The 23769-nt window shown below is 43.5% G+C and overlaps 1 protein-coding gene across 1 annotated transcript in view; it reads left to right on the forward strand.

Moving 5' to 3' along the window:
- Positions 1 to 49: 49 nt before the first annotated feature.
- Positions 50 to 23769, forward strand: part of Pi4ka (phosphatidylinositol 4-kinase alpha) — a 117762-nt gene continuing 94042 nt past the window's right edge. The window contains exons 1-4 of the mRNA XM_052158274.1: positions 50 to 292; positions 12724 to 12840; positions 15706 to 15799; positions 20165 to 20253. Of these exons, the coding sequence (XP_052014234.1) occupies positions 122 to 292; positions 12724 to 12840; positions 15706 to 15799; positions 20165 to 20253 (471 nt within the window). The 5' untranslated portion in view covers positions 50 to 121. The remainder of the gene's footprint in view (positions 293 to 12723; positions 12841 to 15705; positions 15800 to 20164; positions 20254 to 23769) is intronic.

A 23769-nucleotide genomic window follows, 5' to 3' on the forward strand; every position in this document is an offset into this window, starting at 1 on the left:
AGGCGGAGACAGGCGGTCACGTGGCCGGGAAGTCGGCCGCCTCTGCGCCTGCGCCGTAAGGTCCGGCGGTGGCAGGCCCGGGGCTGCGAACCCAGCCGCCTGCGCCGGGGCGCGCTCTGTGATGGCGGCTGCTGGGGCCCGGGGAGGCGGCGGCGGCGGCGGCGCCGGCGGCGGCGGCGGCGGCGGGTCGGGGTCTAGCTCTGGCTCCAGCACCTCCCGAGGCTTTTATTTCAACACAGTGCTTTCACTGGCCCGCTCCCTAGCTGTGCAGAGACCTGCATCCTTGGAGAAGGTAACCCAGCGGACTGACAGGAGGAGGGGCCTGAGGTGGCGAAGCGGCAGGACGCTGCTAGGGTCTGAGGAGGCTACTTGCGACCAGAGACGAGCTCCTGAATAGAGGTGGCAGGGAGGTCGGGGGGAGAGGGTTAGTGAAGAGAGGAGTCGGAAGTCGGCCGGACACCGGGAGGTCTGGTACAGGTGGGAGTAGGAGGACCGTGAGCTGTGGGCGGGCGGACTTCAGCTGTGACATCTCAGGCGCGGGGGTTGTGGCCGCATCGTGACTGCCTGTGAGGCGTGGCGGGATGAGCCAAAGACTAAGAGCCCAATCTGGGCTTTCATTCAGTGACCTTGGAGAGGTGTCTTTCTCGTGAACTGGGATCCACCCCCCACCCCTACACACTTTTTGCCCTTCTGATTGGATTGTGGAGAAGGACAGCTAAAGCACTGTGTCTGAAAGTGCTTTCTCATCTGCAAACCGTATTATTATTATTTAAGAGATGATAGCGTTAGACTGGATCAGAAGATGAGTTTCGAGAAGATGCAGTGTCAGGAATGTGCAGTGGACTGTTAGTAGACAGAGAACTAAATTCAGGATTGCTTCAGACGAGAAAGGCAGGCCAGGCCTTATCTTGGAAGATAAAAGATGTGCTTGGAGCTGGGATGGAAGGTGAACTGAGTGGGTCATGAAGGGTAGGACCCAGGATTAAGGAGGCTAGCCACTTTCCATTAGGAAAAAACAAAACAAAAAGCAAACAACAAAAGGATGTTGTGATAGAAAGCAGACAGATTTTAGTCAGAGCTGAGTTTGGTCCTTTACAATTTCTGTGTAGTCTTGGGGAAGAAACTTCCATGCTCACAGCCTATTTGCTTATCTATAAAACATGTGAAGCTTTGATGAGTTCACATATTAAGGCCAGGCACAACGCAGATGAACAAAATAGCCAGCTGCTTTTCTCCCAGGAATGTGTGAAGAGACTCAGCACAGTACATTAGCACTGAAGGGAGGTGCTCTCTGTCCATTCAACTTTCTGAAAGATGGAAAGAACCTGGGTGACATGTGCACCTGCCTGCTTCCAGCAGAGTGACCTGGTCTTTGACCTTGTAAGTTTTCAAACTTGATTTTATCACCTACCTGCAAGGTGAACAGGTTCTGGAAGATCTAATGCCAACCTGACTTGTGATTAAAGAATGAATATAAACTGGACATGGTAGTATGCACCTGTAGTCCATGCTACCCAGGAACAGCCCAGTGTCTGCAGAGGTGACTGAGCAGTTGCTGCTCCTCCGGGGAGTTGGTGTCTCGGTACCCATGTCTGGCAGCTTAGGACTGCTTGAAGGTAACTCCAGTTACATCAGCAAGTCCTCTTCTGGTGTCCATGGGCACTTGCATGAATGAGCACATGTGAGCACAAATAAATAATAACGTTTTTAAATTTAAAAAAAAAAGGTGTTTTGGAATTGTGGTACAACTTAGGCAACATATCAAGATCCTGACTCAAGCAGGAAAGGCAGCAGTTTTGTGTGTGTGTGTATAATAAGTATATGAATTTGAATGGTAAGACCATCTAAATTTGTATCCCTTATTACTTGTATGTTTAAACTTTTTTGTTTTATGTATGAGTGTTTCGCCTACATATGTGTTCTGTCCACCATATGTGCCAGTGCTTGCAGAGGTCAGAAAAAACCATCGTTGGAGCCGTTGGAACTGGAATCATGTGAACTGTCACATGGGTACAGGGAATCAAACCTGAGTCCTCTGAAAGAGCATGCTCCTAATAGCTGAGCTGTCTGTCCACCTCTCACCTTGGTTTGTTTGTGTTTGTTTGTCGTATGCTATAATGGGCATGTGGAGGTCACAGGACAAACTTGCAGGTGTCAGCTCTCTCCTCCAACCACGGGTCCCAGAGATTGGACTTAGGTTGTCAGGCTTGACTGCATGTGCCTTTATGAACTGAGCAAACATAGCTCCTCCCCCCACCCGTTTTGGTGGAGACAGGATCTCACAGTATGGCTTTTCTGGAACTCCTGCGTAGGCTGAGCTCAGCGTTAACTCACAGAGCTCTACTGGCTTGCTTCTGCTTCCCAAGTGCTGGGCTGAGGGTGAGTGTCATTACACAAGTCCAGATGGACAGGCTAGTTCCACATGTTGATTTTCTCTTGCAAGAAAACTAAAAACCAAAACACAGAACAGTACTTAGTCAAGTGTTAGGAAGAGCAATCAAAAGGCATGAATAAAGGCCATCCTAGGATGAGCTTGGGAAATAGTTCAGCAGTTGAGAGCCCTTGCTGCTCTCCTAGAGGATCCAGGTTCAAGTCTCAGCACCCACATGGTGGCTCACAACTGTCTATAACCCCAGGTCCAGGATCTCATGTCCTCTTCTCTTCTCCATGGGTACTGCATACACATGACGCAGATCCACACATAAGCAAAACACTAATGCATATAAAATAAAATAATACACCTTAAAACAACAACAACAAATATGTTTACATTTATTTAGAGAAATGGGAATTGGAGGAGTCAGAACTTGTGGGAACTGGTTTGCCATCCACCATGTGGCTTCTGGGCTCAGGTCTTCAGGCTTGGTGACAAGTGTCTGTACAGTGGCCACTGGATGATCCTTCAAGCTATTTTATTTTATATTATATGTATGAGTTTTTGGGCTGCATATATGTTTTTGGGCACTTGCATGGTGTGCCCATGGAGACCAGAAGAAGACATTAGAATCCCTGGGGCTAGTGTTGCAGGTGTTTATGGGCCACCATGTGCGTGGAGAATCAAACCTGGATCTTCTGGAAGACCAGCAGATGCCTCTCACATCTAAGCCATCCCTCCAGCTCCTGAAGTGGGTGATTCTTAAGATTGTCCTTCATCTTTAGCAGTAATAGGTTTCTTTCTCATTCAGCAACTGAGAAGTGTACTTTGAACTCAACTTGTTTCTTATTGCTCCTTAGTCACAAAAACATGGCAAAGTGAGTAAGACTATAGACACAGATATACACGCTAGATAAATGTAAAGAAAAAGTTAGAAGAACATTATGGGAACCCTGGATGTAGGTCAGTGGTAGTATGCTTAGTAGAGCACTTGCTTATCATTAACAAGGCCCTTGATTTGATCCCACAAACCAAATCAACGCAAACCAAGACCTTGATATTCTTTAATTGTAACTTTGTTAGTTTTGTTTTTTGTCATAATTGCTTGGGTTTTGAAGCCCACAGTATAATGTAAAGTTAATTGATACTTCCCTGCATTCCCTAAAAACACTTGTTTTGGAAAGTACTTAGAAATCACTTTGTGTAAAAGAGTTAAGAGAACAGATCCGAGGCCACTGTCTTTTCAGGGTTTGCTTGTGAGTTTGGCCATGGCTGGTATCTGAGAATTTTGGCATTTGAACTGTTACTTCTATTCCCTGTTTGATAAGCATGGTTTGTTGTGCCTAAAGCCTCTGTGTATGGTATATGATTTATGTAAAATATCTTCTTTTCTTCTGGAAATCTGTTTGATAGTTGCTAGGCAAATGACTACTATGTAACTAACCAGAAAAACCAGAGAACTACACAAAGAAACCCTGTCTTCAAAAACCAAAACCAAAACAAAAAACAAAAAAATTAAAACCATTACATGTGTGGGAATTTTGCCTGCATGCTTGTCTATGCACCACATTTATGCCTGGTGCATGTGGAGGCCACAAGAGGCCTTTAAATACTCTGGAACTGGAGTTGCAGATTGTTGTAAGCTGTCATTTATCTGCTGGGAATTGAACCCACATCCTCTGAAGAGCACCCCGAGACGGTTCATTAAATTTTTTCTCTAACTACTTAAATCACTCATTCAGAAAGCATTTATTGATCTACTACTGTTCACTGGTATGTGGGAGCCCAAGAAAATAAGAAACAGTCCTAATTTGGTGATTTGTCTAACCGCAGCAAGTCAAACTTACTGTTAGTCGCTGTCTACTGAGGTATCCTGCTCCTGTCACGCAGACTACTACCATATTCTGGAACTAACCATAAGGCTCTTAGACATAGTGCAAGGATATGTCCAAGTGGTAGGACAGCAGGCGGGTTCATACAGTGTTAAGGATGGAACCCAGGGCTCCGTCTTTCTCGGGCAAGTAAGTACTCTACTAACTGAGCTACTTCCTCAGCTCAGAGCTCTAAAATATTTTAAGAATATTCTGATTACTGTGTGAGCTTTGACTTCTTCCTTATAAGACTTGGGTCTCAAAAATCTTTACCCCCTGGAATTGGAAACTACCATTAAGAATACTTTCTGTGGCCTGGCTAGGTGGTGGTGGCGCACTCCTGTAATCCCAGCACTCTGGGAGGCAGAGGCAGAGGCAGGCGGATTTCTGAGTTCAAGGCCAGCCTGGTCTACAGAGTGAATTCCAGGACAGCCATGGCTATACAGAGAAACCCTGTCTCTAAAAAAAAAAAAACAAATCCAAAAAAGAAAAAGAATACTTTCTGTGGCCTGGCAGTGGTGGCGCATGCCTTTAATCCCAGCACTTGGGAGGCAGAGGCAAGTGGATTTCTGAGTTCGAGGCCAGCCTGGTCTACAGAATGAGTTCCAGGACAGCCAGGGCTACACAGAGAAACCTGTCTTGAGAAAAAACAAACAAAAAAAGAATACCTTCTGTGAAGTTCTTTGTGACTAAGTTCTCCTCAGTCTTCTTGCTCTTTAGGAGAAAGATGAGAGGAGGGGTAGATCAGACTGGAGAGATGGCTCAGTGGTTAAGAGCACTGACTGCTCTTCCAGAGGTCCTGAGTTTAATTCCCAGCAGCCACATGGCAGCTCCCAACCATCTGTAATAGGATCTGATGCCCTCTTCTGGTGTATCTGAAGACAGCTACAGTGTACTCATATAAATAAAATAAATAAATCTTTTTTTTTAAAGATATATTTATTATATGTAAGTACACTGTAGCTGTCTTCAGACACACCAGAAGAAGGCGTCAGATCTCATTACAGATGGTTGTGAGTCACCATGTGGATGCTGGGATTTGAACTCAGGACCTTTGGAAGAACAGTCCGTGCTCTTAACCACTGAGCCACCTCTCCAGCCCAATAAATAAAGCTTTAAAAAAGAAAGAAAGAAACAGACTTTCAGTGCTGGACTCCTCATGGAGGTTAGTTCCCAGGCTCCTGTACTTATGTCAGTCAGCCCAGGAACTTGCTCTAGTTTCCTGGTCTCAGCTCTCTTCAGAATGTGGCTGAGTTGCTCTACCAAATGTCTCCCTGGCTCTGTCTGGCCATGCTTCCTCTGCTTCCAGGGAACACAGTGGCCTGCTGGTCCATGTCACACCATTGTGGCCTCTAATTCTGTGCCACTGAGTCCTGGACAAGCTGCAAAGTTGGCAGCTTCCCTTGCCTGGTATTTCTGCCCCTGCCCTCAGGAGGCTCTTTCAGAGTCCTTTTCCTAAGACCTAGAATGACTTCCTTTTCTTCAGTTAGAATGCCAGTCTTTAGGATCTTAGCTATTGATCTGCTACTTAATGACACTGAGGTATTAGGGACAGATAAAACTTACCTTGGTAGACTATGTGCTTGTTAACTCCAGTCTGTAAGTGGAGGAATTTATTTATATCTTTGTTTTTGTGGTGTTTCACACAGCTAGGCAAGGGCCTCTTAAGGGCTAATTGCAGTCCTTTGCTACCACACCCAGGTTTGAAGCTGATTTTCAAACTTTGTTAGAGAAGGTCTAAAATAGCTTTTTTTTTTTTTAAAGATTTATTTATTTATTATATGTAAGTACACTGTGGCTGTCTTCAGACACCCCAGAAGAGGGCATCAGATCTCATTACAGATGGTTGTGAGCCACCATGTGGTTGCTGGGATTTGAACTCAGGGCCTTCAGAAGAGCAATCAGTGCTCTTAACCGCTGAGCCATCTCTCCAGCCCTCTAAAATAGCTTTTATTCCACTACTGCAGTCTCTACCTAGTGTCCGGAGAACTTTGTACCCTAGGTAACAGCATCAGTTCTTTGATTGCTGAGAACTGTTGGCTCACAGCTCCTTGTTCTTAACCTAACTTCATCTATTTTGCACTCACAAAGACTACAGCAGATTTTTGGGGCTTTATTTCTATTGTGCTTGGTTTTCAGGATTTCTAGCAGTGATAGCCTCCTACCTGACTGTTTCTGTCTTTGTATTCAGTGAGGCTACCTGTATTCACTATCTGCATGAGATGCACTTCCTAAGTTGCAGTCAAGGGTTTACTGGCAGAGATCTAGGGCAGTGATAGGGCTTGTATTGTTTTCTCCTGTTAGATAGTGCAGTCTTGTGCTACTTGCCTAATGTATGAAACAGTGGTTTCCTGTATTTATCCATTTTCTTAGGACGAGAGATCCCGGTCTTGTATCTCTTCATAGCTACAGGTAAAAGTGCAAGGGTCAGAAGAGATTTCATTTTATATAGTTTTAAGGTATGTGTAAGAGTCTGTGAATATCTGTCTGTAGGCATACTCATCCATTTGTGTACCTTTTACAGAAGAAAGCAGAAAAAAGAAAGAAGGGTTTGGTAGGTTTAACATTTATTACGTTATTACATTTCATATTTATTGTGGTAGTCGACTTGCCTGGAGTTGATTCTCTCTCTGTGGGTTCCTGGGATTGAACTCAGGTTGTCAGGCTTGGCAGTAGCTGTTCTTTACACAGGGAACAAGCTTACTTGCCCATCAGGTCACTGAGGGAAGGGAAGGGAAGGAGCTGAAATGAATTGAGTACTTGCTATTGTGCGGCTCCCTGATTAACAGAGTATTGTCCATGGGAATGGGTGTGCTGGGAGACATGTATACACATGCAATCCTCCTGTCAGATACTTGAAAGGGACTCAAGAAATGGGGAGGTGTCCTAGTTAGGGTTTTTATTTCTGTGATGAAACATCATGACCAAAAAGCAAGTTGGGGAGGAGCTTATTTGTTTTACACTTCCATGGCACAGTTCACCATCAAAGGAATTCAGCACGGGCTTGAACAGGGCAGGAAGCTGGAGGCAGGAGCTGATGCTTACTGCTTACTGGCTTGCTTCCTCTGCTGGTACAGGGATGGCACCACCACAGTGGGCTGCCCTTCCCATCAACCACTAAGAAAATGCCTTCCAGCACATCATATGGAGGCGTCTTCTCAACTGAAGTTCCCTCTTTTCAAATAATTCAGTTTGTGTGTCAAGTTGATCTAGATTAGCCAGTACGGGGAAGGAAAGGACTTAAATTATTGTTTCTAGCTTTTGACTAACTATGTTAAAGCACATATAATACTGCCTGTGTGAAATGTAGAAAAGGCATGTTAAATAGCATTAGAAAATATATATACCATAAGAACATTGACACTTTTATTGCATTCATTTATGTATATATCACGGATATTTGTTGATGAACGTGTATGTTTTCATGGCATATATGTAGAAGACAAAGGGCAGTGTTCTAGGGTCAGTTCTTTCTTTTTACCATGTGTGGCCTGAGCACTCGGTTGCACACTGCCTGACTTGGCAGCAAGTGCCTGTACACACTGAGCCATCTTACCAGCCTTAAGAGAATATTTTTAATGAAAATTCTGTTTTGGACTATGAATATCATGTCACAGTTACGTTGTCTGTCTTGATGGTTTAAGACACTTAGAAAATGTTAGTTCTCAGTACACCTGAGTAAGACAATTGAAAAAACAAACAGGTTTAGCCAGGGTGGTAGTGCACACTTCTAATCCCAGTAGGGATTAGAATCTCTGTGACTTAAAGGCCAACTTGGTCTACATAGTAAGTTACAGGATGGCTATGAGTACATAGAGTAGTGGTTCTCAACCTTCCTAAGACTTTACTACAGTTCCAATAACTCTTCCGATAACCCTTTAATACAGTTCCTCATGTTGTGGTGACCTCCAACCATAAAACTATTTTGTTGCTACTTCATAACTATAATTTTGCTACTGTTATGAATTGTAATTCAAATATTCATATTTTTGATGGCCTTAGGGTACCCCTGTGAAAGGATTATTGGATAACAGTCCAGGGGTTTCAACCTATAGGTTGAGAACCACTGGCATAGAGAGGCCCTGTCTTTAAAAAAAAAAAAAAAAAAGTTTAGCAATGAAACTCACACCACTGGTTCTTTAAGCTTGGCTTTTAGTTCCCAAAGAATTATATCTGTGCAAGGACTCTCCCAGAGGTTTCACGTAACAAAAGTTGTGCTGGAAGCAGTGCTACTGTTGTAGCTTTCTTTTGACCTACATAGTTTACTACAGCTTGTTAGGGTTGATTCTCATATGTCTTTCTGCTCAGTGTCCTGACTGGGCTTGTTGACCTCTCCTTGCTTTGGTGTTTCTGTAAAGGGTCAGGTCAAAGTACTGCCATAAGTGCTTGTTTATTTTTGATTATGTGTAGGGGAGGGGTCTCGATATGCATGTGAACACAGTGTAAAGAGGCCTCAGGGTTTCTGATACCTTGGAACTGGAGTTACGGGCTGCTGTGAGCCACCTGTATATGTGCTGGGAATTAAAGCTGGGTCATCTGGAAAGCAGCATAGGATTAAAGACATTTGCCACCATGCTTGGCTGTTTTTTGTTTGTTTATTTGGTTTGTTTTTCCTTTATCTTTAGAAACATTTTATTTAAAGATTTAATTATTTATTTTATGTATATGAGTGTTTTGCCTATATAATTGTGCTATGTGTGAAGTTACAGATTGTTATGGGTGATGTGTTTTGTGAAATCACAGATGGTTTTGGGTGATGTGATATGTGCACTCACAGATGGCTATGGATAATGTGATGTGCAGACTCACAGATGGTTATGGGTGATGTGTTGTGTGGAGTCACAGATGTGGTTGCTGGGAACTAGACTCAGGTCCTCTGCAAGAGCAACAAGTGCTATTAACCACTGAGCCATCCCTCCACTCTCTCTTTATTTTTAAAGATTTATTTATTATTATTATATGTGAGTACACTGTAGCTGTCTTTAGACACCCCAGAAGAGGGCATCAGATCTCATTATGGATGGTTGTGAGCCACCATGTGATTGCTGGGATTTGAACTCACAACTCAGTGAACAGTCAGTGAGAACAGTCAGTGCTCTTAACCGCTGAGCCCATCTCTCCAGCCCTGTTTTTTTATTTTGAAGACACAGGGTCTTAGGCACATAACACGGACTAGCTTTAGACTTTCCATCCTCTAAGCTTCAGCCTTTCTCCTGCTGGGATTATAGATAAGGGCTTGGATTGCAACCTCTCTCTCCCTTTGTTGTGTTTTTTTTCCCAACAGGTTCTGTAAACAATTAAGTTTGTTCTTTGGCATTTTCATACATGTATATAATACAGCTTGCCTGTTTTTGCATGCAGTAATTTCAGATACTTGTCATCATACTGGTTTCAAAAGTACTAAATAGAGGCCAAGAGATAGCTCAGCAAGTGAAGTTACTTGGTGCCTGATGTCCTGAGTTTATCCCTGGAACCCACATAAAGTTGGAAGAAGGAGAACTCACTCCACAAAGTTGTCATCTGGGCATTGACCACATGTATACTGCCCATGTGTCTGTGTAGTCACAGCATAAGCACACACACACTAATAATAAATACAAAATCAAGCGGTAAACTTGGGAGTGGAGTTAGTGGGTGAATGCATGCTGAGTGTGTGTGCTTGTGTGCATGTGTGTGTGTGTGCATGTGTGCCTGTGCACCTCCCCTCCCCCTTCTTCTGCACTGGTCCCTGAGATATAAGTGGGCAGTTTAAACGTCTTAGTTAGGTCCTAGCTCTCAGTAGATCTTTTTTTTCCCCCAGCATCTTTTTTTTTTTTTTGGTTTTTTTCGAGACAGAGTTTCTCTGTATAGCCCTGGCTGTCCTGGAATTCACCCTGGAGACCAGGCTGGCCTCGAACTCAGAAATCCACCTGCCTCTGCCTCCCAGAGTGCTGGGATTACAGGCGTGCGCCACCACCGCCCGGCTCCCCCAGCATCTTATGCAGTCATGGATCTTTGCATTTACCTCTGACCAAAGGAAAAGGTTTCTTTGAGACTGAGTGTAGCCTTTGTCTGTGGGTATAAACATAGCTATTTAGGGGGTAGTTTGATGCTCTGTCAGTTCAGCTGAGCAGCTATCCTATTAGATCTCCCCTGCTCCCAGTGTATATAGAGTCATGGTTACCACAAACTCACAACAGCTCTGTATAGTGGTTCTTGGTCCACAGAAGTCAGGAACTGGGCTCCTGGAGCCCTACATAGTAGGTGCTACTGACGAATTAACACCAGCACACTGGAAGAGGGGGGAGCATACTGTCTAGTCCTACACCCGCTGCTCAGCCCACCAGGCTCTGTTACTAGTTTCAACTTTTCCATTCCAGACACTAGACAAAACCGAAGGAGAAAGAGATGGAGGGGGAAATGAGGGTAGAGAGACCACAATATATGGTGTATATGTATGCAAGTGTAAAAGAACAAAATTTACTAGTAAAAAAATTATTTTTTTTTAAAAGAGAAAAGCAAAGCCAGCCAGTGAGATGGTTCAGCAGGTAAAGGTGCTTGCATCAAAACTCATGACCTGAATTGGATTCTGGCCATTGTCCTAGGGAGGACACGTGTAGTAAGAGGCGAGGACTAACTCTTACGTGCTATCCTCTGACTTTCACATATACAACTTGGCACAAGAGTACCTGTATGCACACACACACTAAATGTAATAAAAAAGTTTAGTTATTTTATGTGTATGGATGTCTATATAGAATCACTGAGCCATTTTTACAGACCTCTGAGTTGCTTATTTATTCCTTTTGGTGTCTTCCCTTTACATTCTAAAATTGTACGCCCAGCATTCAGTGCCATTTCTGAATACTCACACCTTTGAGGGGAAATATAATTAAAAATAAGGTCTTCCAAATCAAGAGCACCTGTAAAGGTAGTGGAGACAGAAAATTCCCCTTCTCCCTCATGAAAAGGATTGAAGCTAAAACCATGCATGCTAGGCAGGTGCTTGACCACTGAACCGTAACCACAGCCCTTTCATTTTTAATTGGATATGCATTAAACTAGAATGTGAGCTGTATCACAGATACAGTGCTAAGAATTGCAAAGACAAAGAAATCTCAGTCTTTATGTGGTCATATAGGTGTAACCTGTGGTATGTATGTATTCCTTAAGTAAGAACCTTGTCTCATAATGGGGGGTGACTGCCCATGTTACCCAGTTGGCACTGTTTGGAGCAATGAACAGAGTCCTCCTTCTTTATGATAGGAGGTTATTCTGCACTTTGGATGCTGTGGACGTTTCTTACCTTTATACAGAAACTGGAATGCTAAGACATGGCTCCCTGAGAAAGACATTCTTAGACCAAAGACCTGTCCAGTCCTTTAAACATTTATGTACATTTCAAAGAAAAGAGGAATTACATACAGCTGCAGATTTAATTCATTCATTAATTAATTTGGAGGCAGGGTCTCTCTCTATAGCGCTGGCTGTCCTAGAGCTCACTTTGGGGACCAGGCTGGCCTCCAGCCCATAGAGTTCCTTCTACCTCTGCCTCAGGAGTGCTCAGATGAAGGGTTGGCTATTCACAGCAAGTTACAGATTTCCTAAAGTAAATGCTAAAGATGGAGAGAAGCACCTTTGCTTCTTTCTCTTCCCCTTTCTTTTCCTTTCCTCTCCCTTTTCCTCTTCCTCCCCTCCCCTCCCCTTTCCCCCCTCCCCTCTCTCTTTCTTCTAGTAGTCTCTTTTGTTGCAGGCTGGCCTCAAAAGTCCTCCCTTCCCTTCCCAGGCACTGAAAGTCCTGGTACTTGCTCATCAGTGCCCAGCGGCTCCCTTAATTTTAACAGGAAGAATTAAATCTCTTCTTTTTTGTACATTATTTAACTGAGATCTCTGATAATGTCTCATTTCTCTAAGATGAGAGATAAGTCTCTTTTTAATCATGTGTATGGGTATGTGTACATGAATGCCAGAGCCCATGCAGGCCAGAGTGTGGGATCCCCTGGAGCTGGAGTTACAGGCAGGCAGTTGTGGATCACCTAATATGGGTGCTAGGAAAAGAAGGTAGGTCCTTGCCAGGCAGTGGTGATGCATGCCTTTAATCCCAGCACTTGGGAGGCAGAAGCAGGCAGATCTCTGAGTTCGAGGCCAGCTTGATCTACAGAGTGAGTTCCAGGACAGCCAGGGCTACACAGAGAAACCCTGTCTTGAAAAACAAACAAAACAAAACAAAAAAAGAACAGAAGAAGCATCAAATTCACTGGAACTCCATGGAGTTACTGTTAGTTCTGAGCCACCATGTGGGTGCTGGGAAACCTATCCCAGGTCCTCTATAAGAGCAGTAAGTGCTCTTTACCATTGAGCTATTTCTATAACACTTTGTTTCGTTTTGTTAAGGAGCCAGAGTTACAGGCGATCTCAGGTTCTCTTGAAGAGCCTGTGCTCTTAAGTGCTGATCCATCTCTTCAGTCCCATGTGCTTGTCTTAAATCTTATTTTCTAGGTTCAAAAGCTGCTTTGCATGTGCCCAGTAGATTTCCATGGAATCTTCCAACTAGACGAGAGGCGGAGAGATGCAGTGATCGCATTGGGCATTTTTCTCATTGAGTCTGATCTTCAGGTAAGCCTTTACTAAGTCTATGACTTCTAGAGTATAAAAGGGGGCGTAACGAGAGCCACATTTGTATTGCATATATTTACCTAGTACTCACAGTACTAGAAGTGTGCGTCCCAACCTAACCACAGTGCCTACAGGATGTGCTAGATGGGATAAATGAGCAGCGGCATTGATGTGAGGAAGCCAAATTGTTTAGAGGAAGGGTCTCTCTAGTAGCCTGGTGGTATTAACTGTCTTAACTGTGTAGCCCAGGCTGACTTAAACTCACAGCCTGGATCTGCCTGCCTCTGCCTCCCAGGAACTGAGGTTAAAGGCTCATGTCACCATGTCAGGCCAACTTATTGATTCTTTAAAATAAATAATAAAGTTTAACTATCTTAAAATTTAGGGGTAATACTAAGATAAAATTGTTTTGAGACCTAATTATATATTTTACAAAGTAGACTTGTTTCTTATGGCAGGTAGAATGCTCATTAGACATAGTTCATCAGTCATGTAAGACCATCTTTATCAAAACTAAATAGAAATAAAATTTGAGTACATATTAATAGTATTTTGAGAGGGATTGAACTCCAGCCTTGTCACTACAATGAAAATGGTACACTGTTGTTTCTTCTTTATATATATATGTGTGTGTGTGTGTGTGTGTATAATTTTCAACACTAATTGAAGCAAATTCTTTTTTTTAATTTTTTAAAAGTTATTTATTTATTTTATGTATATGAGTATACATAAAATACAGTATATGAGTATACTGTAGCTGTTTTCAGACATACCCAAGGGGGCATCAGATCTCATTATGGATGGTTGTGAGCCTCTATGTGGTTGTTGACAGTTGAACTCAGGACCTCTGGAAGAGCAGTCAGTGCTCTTAACTACTGAGCCATCTCTCCAGCATCTTGAAGCAAATTCATTGGATCATTGGATATGAACTCTAATTCATTTATATGTTGTTTATCATTTGTAGATACTAATTTTGAATTCTAAGTTTAATTGTTCTGTTAGGAAAAGAATGTTATATATTTGAACATTCATCTAAAACCATTAGCCTACACTTCCTAGAAATTATACTCTAATAAGCATTTTTATTATTATTTATTTTGTTTTATGAAACAGTCTTGTATATTCCTGGCTTAGTTTGTTAGTAACAAACTGACTGTGTAGACCAGGCTGAACGTGATAAGATTTTCCTACCATTGTTTCTCCAATACTGGGATCTCAGGCATGTCCACACACCCTGTTTTATATTTTGACCAAATATGTGACTTTTTCCATAGTGTTTGTCCCTGCACCCTGGGCCTTGCACATGCCAGGCAGGCCTGTACCACTCAGTTGTACCCTCCACTATTCTAGTTTTGATTTTCCCATAAATATCTTTGATATATGCATTGCTTGACAGAGTTACTTGTAAATCCCAAACATGTACTTGGCTTTTTTAAGATGGCAAGGAAGAAGAAAGTACAAACTATGTTTCTACACTTTGGGTTCTACATAGGGGGTGACCAGGGGTCTGGCACATGACAGTTTGCCTGACTGTCTGTTCTGCCTTTGCACTCATGGGCACAGATGGACCTCGGATGCTTTATCAGACCCCGAGAAAGCAAAGGACACAGTTTCTTACCTTGGTTCACTCTAGTTTGTGTAGCTTGACTCTGTCCAGGATGCACTGGTCACCTTCATGCCTCTTCTGCTGTCATAGCAACAGTTGTAGCCTGAGCAGTGGATATGGTTTACTTCCCGTGTACTACTAAAGCCACTGCCTTGCGTAGGGGCGAGTGTGGCTCCTCTGCAGGAGCAGTGCAGTGCAGCCCTGTGGAGTTCTGTGCCTATGATTCTAGACAGATGTTCTAGCCACTACCTGTTATCATTTTCAGATTTTTTCTCTCTTTTGCTTATAGATCTGCATTTAGATCAAGTTTAGAATAATCACTTGCTCTAGTTTATTGGGCATCAGATGGAGATGCTTGAAAGCTGGGTGCCAAGCTAGGGTGGTGGTTCACACCTGTAATCCTAGCACTTGGGAGGGAGATTAAATCTCATTCTCTTAGCTGAAGCTCAGCCTGGTCTGTCTATATAGCATTCCAGGCTATCCAGGGCTACATAGTGACACCCTGTAGATTTAGGAGGAAAGTCGTTTCTTTCACTGGGCACTATTAGCCATTAATACCTGATGCTCAGCTTTCTTTCTTTCTTTCTGTCTCTCTCTCTCTTTCTTTCTTTCTTTTTTTTTTTTTTTTTTTTTTTTTTTGGTGTTTTGGATTTATTTTTTTCGAGATAGGATTTCTCTGTGTAGCCCTGGCTGTCCTGGAACTCACTCTGTAGACCAGGCTGGTCTCGAACTCAGAAATGCACCTGCCTCTGCCTCCCAAGTGCTGGGACTACAGGCGTGCGCCACCACTGCCCGGCTGATGCTCAGCTTTCAAGGACTGAGAGGAAACACAAAGCACACAGCTGAACAGCAGTAAAGGAAGAGGACACGGGTAGGGAGAGAGGAAATGTCAGGTCCAGAAGCTTGTGGCTGTGAGCGACCTTTTGGCCCCAAGAGTCTTGTCTTAGGATCCACAGGTGTTTTGGGGAGATCTGGACCCCTGACATCAACAGTAGACTTAAGTACTTGCTTGTAAGTACCTTCTAGAGAGGCCCTCACTTGGACCTGTCCCTCAGAGAAGCCCACTAGGCTGCATATCATACACCACAGGGTGGGCAGAGACTGGGTGGTATCTTCTGGACGGTGATGCATGTGAATGGCTGGGACTTTACATTATTCCTGGAGAATCTGAGATTATTAGATATGGCTCGCTTAATCTGTGTGAAAAAAAACTGGCTAGTCACTTATTAAATGTAATTTTTGGTTTGTTTGTTTTTTAGCACAAAGATTGTGTTGTTCCTTACCTTCTCCGGCTTCTCAGGGGTCTTCCAAAGGTGTACTGGGTAGAAGAAAGCACAGCTCGGAAAGGCAGAGGTAATGCTGGGTGGTATTTATCGTGAATGAAAACAGAAAAGAGAAAAGGAAGCAGACCAACTTGGACATGAGAGAGCTTTTGTCTGGTCTCAGAAGATGTGGCACTACTTAGTTGCCAATAGCAACGTGGCCTTACTCACCGACATCTAGGACCCTCGGGTAAAAGGGTCTAGATGGATTCGAGGCCTGAGCCTTCCATTGACTCTTTTGGGAATGAGCAAACTCTTTTCAGACCTTCAGAAACTTCCGTTCTTAGGTGTCACTGGCTACAGTTGGGCATCCGCATTTCTCCAGCCCCAAATCAACCATTTTGCCCCAGAGCTGATAGATTTACTTCTAGAGAAAGGTCATTTCTCCAGGTTACAATCTTGCTGTTCCAAAAGGGTAAGATGGACTTGGGGACTCAACCATAACTGTTCACTATAAATAGTTTTATCATTTTTTGTTGCTGTTAAGCTTCAGCTAAACTCCTACTTTAAAAGATTATGCTAATAAAAGTGAAAAAAAGAAGATTATGCCCGGATGGCTCACACCTTTAATCCCAGCACTTGAGAGGCATAGGCAGGTGGGTCTTTGTGAGTTTGAAGTTAGCCTCATCTATAAAGCAAGTTCCAAGGCAGCCAGGACTACACAAAGAAACCCTGTCAACAAAAACAAAGACAAAAAACAAAGCACTATATTAATTGATTTTGTGTGCCAAGGTGTGCATCTGGAGGTCAGAGGACTACTTTAAGGAATTGATTCTTTTCTTCTACCAAATAGGTACCAGGGGTTAAACTCAGGTTAAGTTTGGTGGGACGTGCTTTACCTATTGAGCTATCTCCCTGGCCTTCAGTTGAACTTTGGCACATTTTGAAATAGAATTAATTCAAGCTGGTTGTTATGGCACATACCTTTAACCCCAGCATTTGGGAGGCAAAAGCAGGTAGATCTCTGAGTTTGAGGCCAGCCTGGTCTATAGAGTGAGTGCTAGGACAGTCAGGGCTACGCAGAGAAATTCTAGTCTCAAAAGAAAAAACCGAAACAAACAAACTAACCAAAAACAAACCAAAAAAACAAAAACAAAGGAAAAGAAAAGAAATGGAATAAATTCATATGCTTTTAAAAAATTTTTATTCATCTATTAGTCTGTCTGTCTGTCTGCCTGCCTACCTGCCTGTGTTTTTTTGAGACACTGTTTATCTGTATAGTCCTGGCTGTCTTGGAATTAGCTCTGTTGACAGGCTGGCCTCAAACTCAGAGACCTGCCTGCCTCTACCTCCCGAGTACTGGTCTTAAAGGCATGTACCAACACAATGAATAGGCACCTTTCTTTTAAACTGATATTTTATTTTGGATTTTTTGGGGCTAGAGGTGTCAAAGAGAAAGTCACAGCCTTGTCCCACATTCTCTCTGCTGCCCTCCTTTACATACTTTTCCTTCTTCCTTGTCCTCCCTCCCTCTCCTTTCCTCCTCCCTTCTTTTCTTCCTTCCTTTCTGTCTTTTATCTACAATACTGATGTTTGTGTCCTGATACCCTGAAGCTCCCAATCAGCTTGGAACACCTCTAGCATTTTAAGATTCCCATAAAACTGAAGTTTCTTTGGGATTTAGTTCTGTGGTGCTTTATATAAAACTTTTGGGTGTATCCTGACAGGTTGGTGATGACATTGGTGTTTTTCCCCCGAAAGTAGGGATACTGCTCTAACTTGTTAAAGGGCTCACTCTGCCAAAGACATTTTGCTGTTGTCATAAACATCCCCGATGTGTCTGTACACCTCTTGATCTGTAGAGTTTTAGCCCTTTAAGTTACTCACCGTGCCTAAAACTGAATCCTCAAAATATGAGTTTCCACAGTTCAAAGGACCATATTAAGTAGAAGTTTGTATCTATAACTGTTACCTAGTTTGAGACGTGCAGTCTCAGAATGTATTGATATTCTTTTCCTTTTTCCTTTTAATTCTTAATTATGTATGGTGGGATATGTCCGTGTGTATGTCCATGAAGTGCAGTGCACTCAGAGTCACAAGCGCTCCTGGAGCTGGAAGTGTGGTGTTAGGAGCTTGCTCTCTGCTTGGACTCAAACTTGGGTCCTCTGCAAAAGCAGGATGCAGCCTTAATTGCTGAGTCATCTCTCTAGGCCCAGTTTCTGTTGAGGCTTAAGAACCATCATTTACATGTAATTTAGGAATAATAAATAAAACTTTTAAAGGTCAGTTTTATATATACAGATTCATGTTAGAATGAAAAATTTGATGTTTGAAATGTTGTTAGAAATATATAAATTTATAGGATTTGTGTGTGAACTGAACCCAGAGCCTCATGCATGCTAATTATATGCTTCACCACTGAGTGTGTGCATGTGTGGGGGCTTGGGGGGGGCAATGTGGAGTGGGGAAGATATTGGGGGGTATAGGGAGTGGGAGGGTATCTGTGTGTGTCCATGTGTATGTCTGTGCATTGATAAGATGGCTCTAACCATCTTGAAACTCAATAAGAAGACTTAGCTAGCTGTCTGGCTGGCAAACCTCAGGGATCCTTCTGTTTGCTGTCTCTGCCTCGATGGCACTGGAATTATGTGTGCTGCCATGCTGCCTGTTCATGTAGTTACCAGGGATCAAGCTCAGGTCCGCCTGCTTGATAGAGTCCTACCAACCTGCGTCCCAAGCTGCTTGTTGCCTTCCTCTTTTTCCTTCCTTCTTCTTCTTTTTCTTTTCTTTTTTTTGGGGGGGGGGGTAGTATAACTCATGCTGCTAAAATTTAGAGTAGTGGTACCCAAAGTGTGTAATCTAAATTGTAGTGAACCCTAAAATGATAATGATTCTGGTGTACACAGGTTTCATAGATGTCTGGGTGGCATTTTAAAATTCTAGTAGAATTCTAATAATCTTCCATATATTGTATACTGCCATAATCTGATAATATATCCATGAAAAAAGTAGGTATTTGTATGCCTTTGAGTCATTTAAGACTGATCTCATTATTCATGATAGCACATGGTAAGCATGATTGAAACCATGGTGGGAGTTCTAACACTCAAAGGGTCATCTGAGAGGAAGGTTGCATGTGCATGGTGTTTGCTTTAAAGAATCCCTCTGCTCTTAGGCTTAGTTTGAGAAGGACTTTAAAAGTTTTATGGGCATGTTGAGGGTATGTGGTTCCATAGTCAAGTGTGCAGGTCCAGCTCCCAGACTGGGTCAGTCTCTAACCCAGTATGAATGTGTGCTGTGTGTGCTTCATTCTGCTAAAGGTGATTGAGTCTGTATTTGATGGTTAGCATCCATGTTCCACTGCTCATTCTGCTAAAGGTGATTGAGTCTGTATTTGATGGTTAGCATCTGTGTTCCACTGCTTATGATCTATTCAGCTTTATCTCTGGGGTTGCAGATCAGGTCATTTATTAGAATGCTTGCCCCCACCATTTGAGGCCCTGGATTTTATCTCCAGCACCACATGAACTAAGCATCGAACTGATAACCCATCACCAAATAACCTATTACCAATAATCCCATTATCAAATTTGTAATCCCAGCAGCACTTAGGAGGTAGAAGCAGGAAGATCACACATTCAAGGTTGGGTCAGGGAGGTGACCACACAAGCCTGATGCCCGAGTTCAGACCATAGAACCAGTGTGAAAAGCTGGATTTGGTCAGTCAGGCCACAGAACTCAGCATTCCTACAGCAAGGTGAGGACAGGAGAATCCCGTGGAAGCTTACAGGCCAGGCCAGCTGGAAAATGCAGCTCAACACAAAGGAAAAGACCTTAAGGTGGAAGGTAAAGAACCACGCCCGAGAGTCATAGTTAAGTTCACTTAAATGACTTCAGTCCCCGGGACTCACATGAAGGAAGGAAAGAACTGAGCGTGCTGATGGAAGAGAAGTTGTCCTGACTTCTACACACATGCCGTGTCACTTATTTATGTGTCATATGGCGCTTGCGCGAATGTACACACACACACACACACACACACACGCACGCACGCACGCACACACACACACACACACACACACACACACGCACACACATGCACGCACACGAAGTGCAATTTAAAAAACTGAAAATTAATACAGGAGTCTATGATAAATGGATAGAACCGAATCTCAGCAAACTAAGCCCTTGCCTTCTTTTAGCTATTTTTTGCTGTGTGTTCTTTTTTGGGGGCTGGAGGGTTCAGTCAGCCCTCAAATTCCCTGTGTGGTGAGAATGACTCTGACTCCTGATTTGCCTGTCTGTGCTGCCTAAGCGTTGGGATTGCGAGCTTGAGCTGCCACATGTGCTTTCCTAGCTGGTGTCTGCTGGTCCTCGGACAGGCTGTGTGAGAAAAGGAGCATGCGGAGTCAGGCGGCTGCTGTGCGCCAGCTCATCCATCCCTCGTGTCTTCCAGGGAACCTCCCGGTTGCAGAGAGCTTCAGCTTCTGCCTGGTGACCTTGCTGTCTGATGTGGCTTGCAGGGACCCCTCACTTAGGGATGAGGTAAGCATCTGGTACGTTGCATGGATGTTAATTGGAAGAGTCCCAGAATGATGAAAAGGGCTGTGAAGTGTGATTGGATTGTGTTGATTTTATACGTGCATGTACATGTGTTGTTGTACACACATGTATACACATGCAGAAGCCAAAAGAGGACGTTGGGTGTTTTCCTCTTAAGCTTTTTACTCTTGTGCATAAAAATCCTATAAGTATGTATGTATATATTTACATTTGTATTTATGTATTCATGTATTTATTTAATTCTGGGGACTTAACTCAAGGCCTGTACTTCTCAGCAAGCACTTTACCACTGAGCCAAATCTCATGCCTTTCCGCCTTTTTGAAGCAGGGTCTCTCATGGGGCCTGAAGCTCACTGTCACTAGTCTAGCTAGTCATCAAGTGCCAAGGACTCACCTGTGTGCACACCCTAAAGCTGCTTTCGCAGGCAGTGCACACAGTACCCCCAGCTCTGACATGGGTGCTCGCCATTTCAACTCCTGTCTTACTGCTTTCACAGAATGCACTTTTATCCACTCTACCATTTCCCTAACCCTTTTTCTTGATGCTATTAATAGTAGTACTTTTAGCTGTGATACTTTTGGGTATTTTTCTGGATCTGAGAGTCTTAACCTCATTCGGCATGCCATGTGTGAGACCAGCCTGGTCTACAGAGCTCATTCTAGGACAGCCAAGGCCACACAAAAAGCACTATTTTAAAAAACAAAAAGAGGAGGGTAGAGAACATTGGAGGATGATTCCCAGTGCCGACCTTAGGCCTCCACATGAAAGTGCATATACATGTGGAGAAAGTGCATATACATGTGGAGAAAGTGCATATACATGTGGAGAAAGTACATATACATGTGGAGAAAGTACATATACATGTGGAGAAAGTGCATTTACATGTGGAGAAAGTGCATATACATGTGGAGAAAGTGCATATACATGTGGAGAAAATGCATATACATGTGGAGAAAGTGCATATACATGTGGAGAAAGTGCATATACATGTGGAGAAAGTGCATATACATGTGGAGAAAGTGCATATACATGTGGAGAAAGTGCATATACATGTGGAGAAAGTGCATATACATGTGGAGAAAGTGCATTTACATGTGGAGAAAGTGCATATACATGTGGAGAAAGTGCATATACATGTGGAGAAAGTGCATATACATGTGGAGAAAATGCATATACATGTGGAGAAAGTGCATATACATGTGGAGAAAGTGCATATACATGTGGAGAAAGTGCATATACATGTGGAGAAAATGCATATACATGTGGAGAAAGTGCATATACATGTGCCCGGAGGCACACAGAGAAAGGCCCAGGTGCTCGCTTTCCTCCTCTAGGTTCTTGATTGAAGCTGCTCATAGAAGATAATTTTTTCATTTCTTCTTGTGTACGGGTGTGATGTGCATTCATGTGTGGGCATTCATGTCACTGAGGAAGCCGAGATGGAGGCCCCTGGAGATCACCTGACAACTATCCTGGGGAATTGCTGAGTGCCAGGCTCAGTAAAAGACTGTTTCAAAAAATAAGATGGAGAACAGTAAAAGAAAATAGTTGACCAGGCCTCCACACACATACCTGCACATACTTGCACACACACTAAAATGACCACATACATCCACACACTTCCCTGACACAAAACAAAACTCAAAAGGGTTGGAGAAATGTCTGACTAGATCAACACACTTTCCATGTACGCCTGATGTCTGAGTGTGGTTACAGGGTCCATGGAAAAGAGGGAAACAACTCCCGGAAGGAAGCTGTGTGCTGACTTCTGCCAATGTGCCATGGCACACGTGCCTGCACTCACACCATCATATACACACATACCCAGGCGCATACACACTAGTGAGTAGAAAAATAAATATCTTAAGTAGTAAAATGGCTTCAGAGACAGCTTAGTGAAGACATCAGCCTTGTCTAGTCACTGAATGCCAGATTCTATTTTCAAAAACCAAAATGGGATCAGGACGGTGGTGATCCACACCTTTAATCCCAGCACTTGGGAGGCAGAAGCAGGTGGATGTCAGAGTTTGAGGCCAGCCTGATCTACAGGGTGAGTTCCGGACAGCCAGGGGTACACAAAGAAACCATGCCTTAAAAATAAAACAAACAAACAAGCAAATACAGCAGGCTTCTTATCTGTTTCATCATAGAAACACCCAAAGGTCCATAGGAGTCATGTCTCTTTGCCTATGCTTACCTTTCCAAATTAGGCCTTACAGACATTGCTTTGTAGAGTCTGTGGTGATGTGAATTGGTATGGCCTCATAGACTCATATTTGAATGCTTAGTCTTCAAGAGTTGCACTGTTTAAGGATTAAGAAATGTGGTCTTGGAAGAAGCGTGTCATTCGAAGTGAGATTTAAGGTTTCAAAAAGCCTGGCCTAGTCCTTCTCTATATCTCTGCCTGTGGATGTAGCTCTCAACTACTTCTTTAGGACCATGTCTACCATGTCTGCTGCCTTGATTTTAAGGAACTGAGTCTCTGAAACTATAAGCCAGCCCCAATTTAATGTTTTCTCTTAATAAGAGTTGCTGTGATAATGGTGTCTCTTCCCAGCAATAGTGAAGAGACATTATATGCCTGTTATACTAAGTATGATCACCTTGTCTTTAATAATTCAGTTCCCTCTCACCATTTTACATTTTACAGGATGTAAGTGAAGGCATGTCTTCTGGGATTTTCCATTGTGAAGGATCAGGATTTACACAGTGAACCTATTCTAGAATTGCCATTTCCCTGGGCCTTCAGTTCCCTTCATCAACACTAAGCCAAGGGATAGCAGGCATCTCCAACTCCTTTTCAGTAGGCCACCTTGACAAATGCTTCAGCCAACCATTCAAACAAACTTTTGACTATGTTTTTTTAAAGCTGTGAAACTCCCATATTAAACCCAGACTCTCCACTCAGAGAGCTCATATTGATAAACTCAGTCTGATCCAGTTTTACGTTCCTTCCTCCATTATCCCACACTCTGATATCCATTATCATACATATTCTTTATTAGAGAAGGGAGATAGAGAACAGAGCATGGCAAGAGAGAGTGAGAGAGTAGTGTATTCATCCAGGGCTGTCTGTGAAAGATGGAGTCAGCACCATGAGAATAGCAGTTTCTCAGAGGATGAGCCCCTGAGGTGGGGGGAGGCTGCTGGGGGGTGAGGGAGGAGCCCTTGAGCTGTAGGGAACTTTGGGGTGGGGGGACCCTTGAGCTGTAGGGAACTTAGGGGTGGGTGGGGGAGGGGCCCTTGAGCTGTAGGGATCTTAGGGGTGGGGTGGGGGGACCCTTGAGCTGTAGGGATCTTAGGGGTGGGGTGAGGGAGGGGCCCTTGAGCTGTAGGGATTTTAGGGGTGGGGTGAGGGAGGGGCCCTTGAGCTGTAGGGATCTTAGGGGTGGGGTGAGGGAGGGGCCCTTGAGCTGTAGGGATCTTAGGGGTGGGGTAGGGGAGGGGCCCTTGAGCTGTAGGGATCTTAGGGGTGGGATGAGGGAGGGGCCCTTGAG

The sequence above is a fragment of the Apodemus sylvaticus genome, chromosome 15 (genome assembly GCF_947179515.1).
Source record: "Apodemus sylvaticus chromosome 15, mApoSyl1.1, whole genome shotgun sequence".
Classification (NCBI taxonomy): Eukaryota; Metazoa; Chordata; class Mammalia; order Rodentia; family Muridae; genus Apodemus; species Apodemus sylvaticus.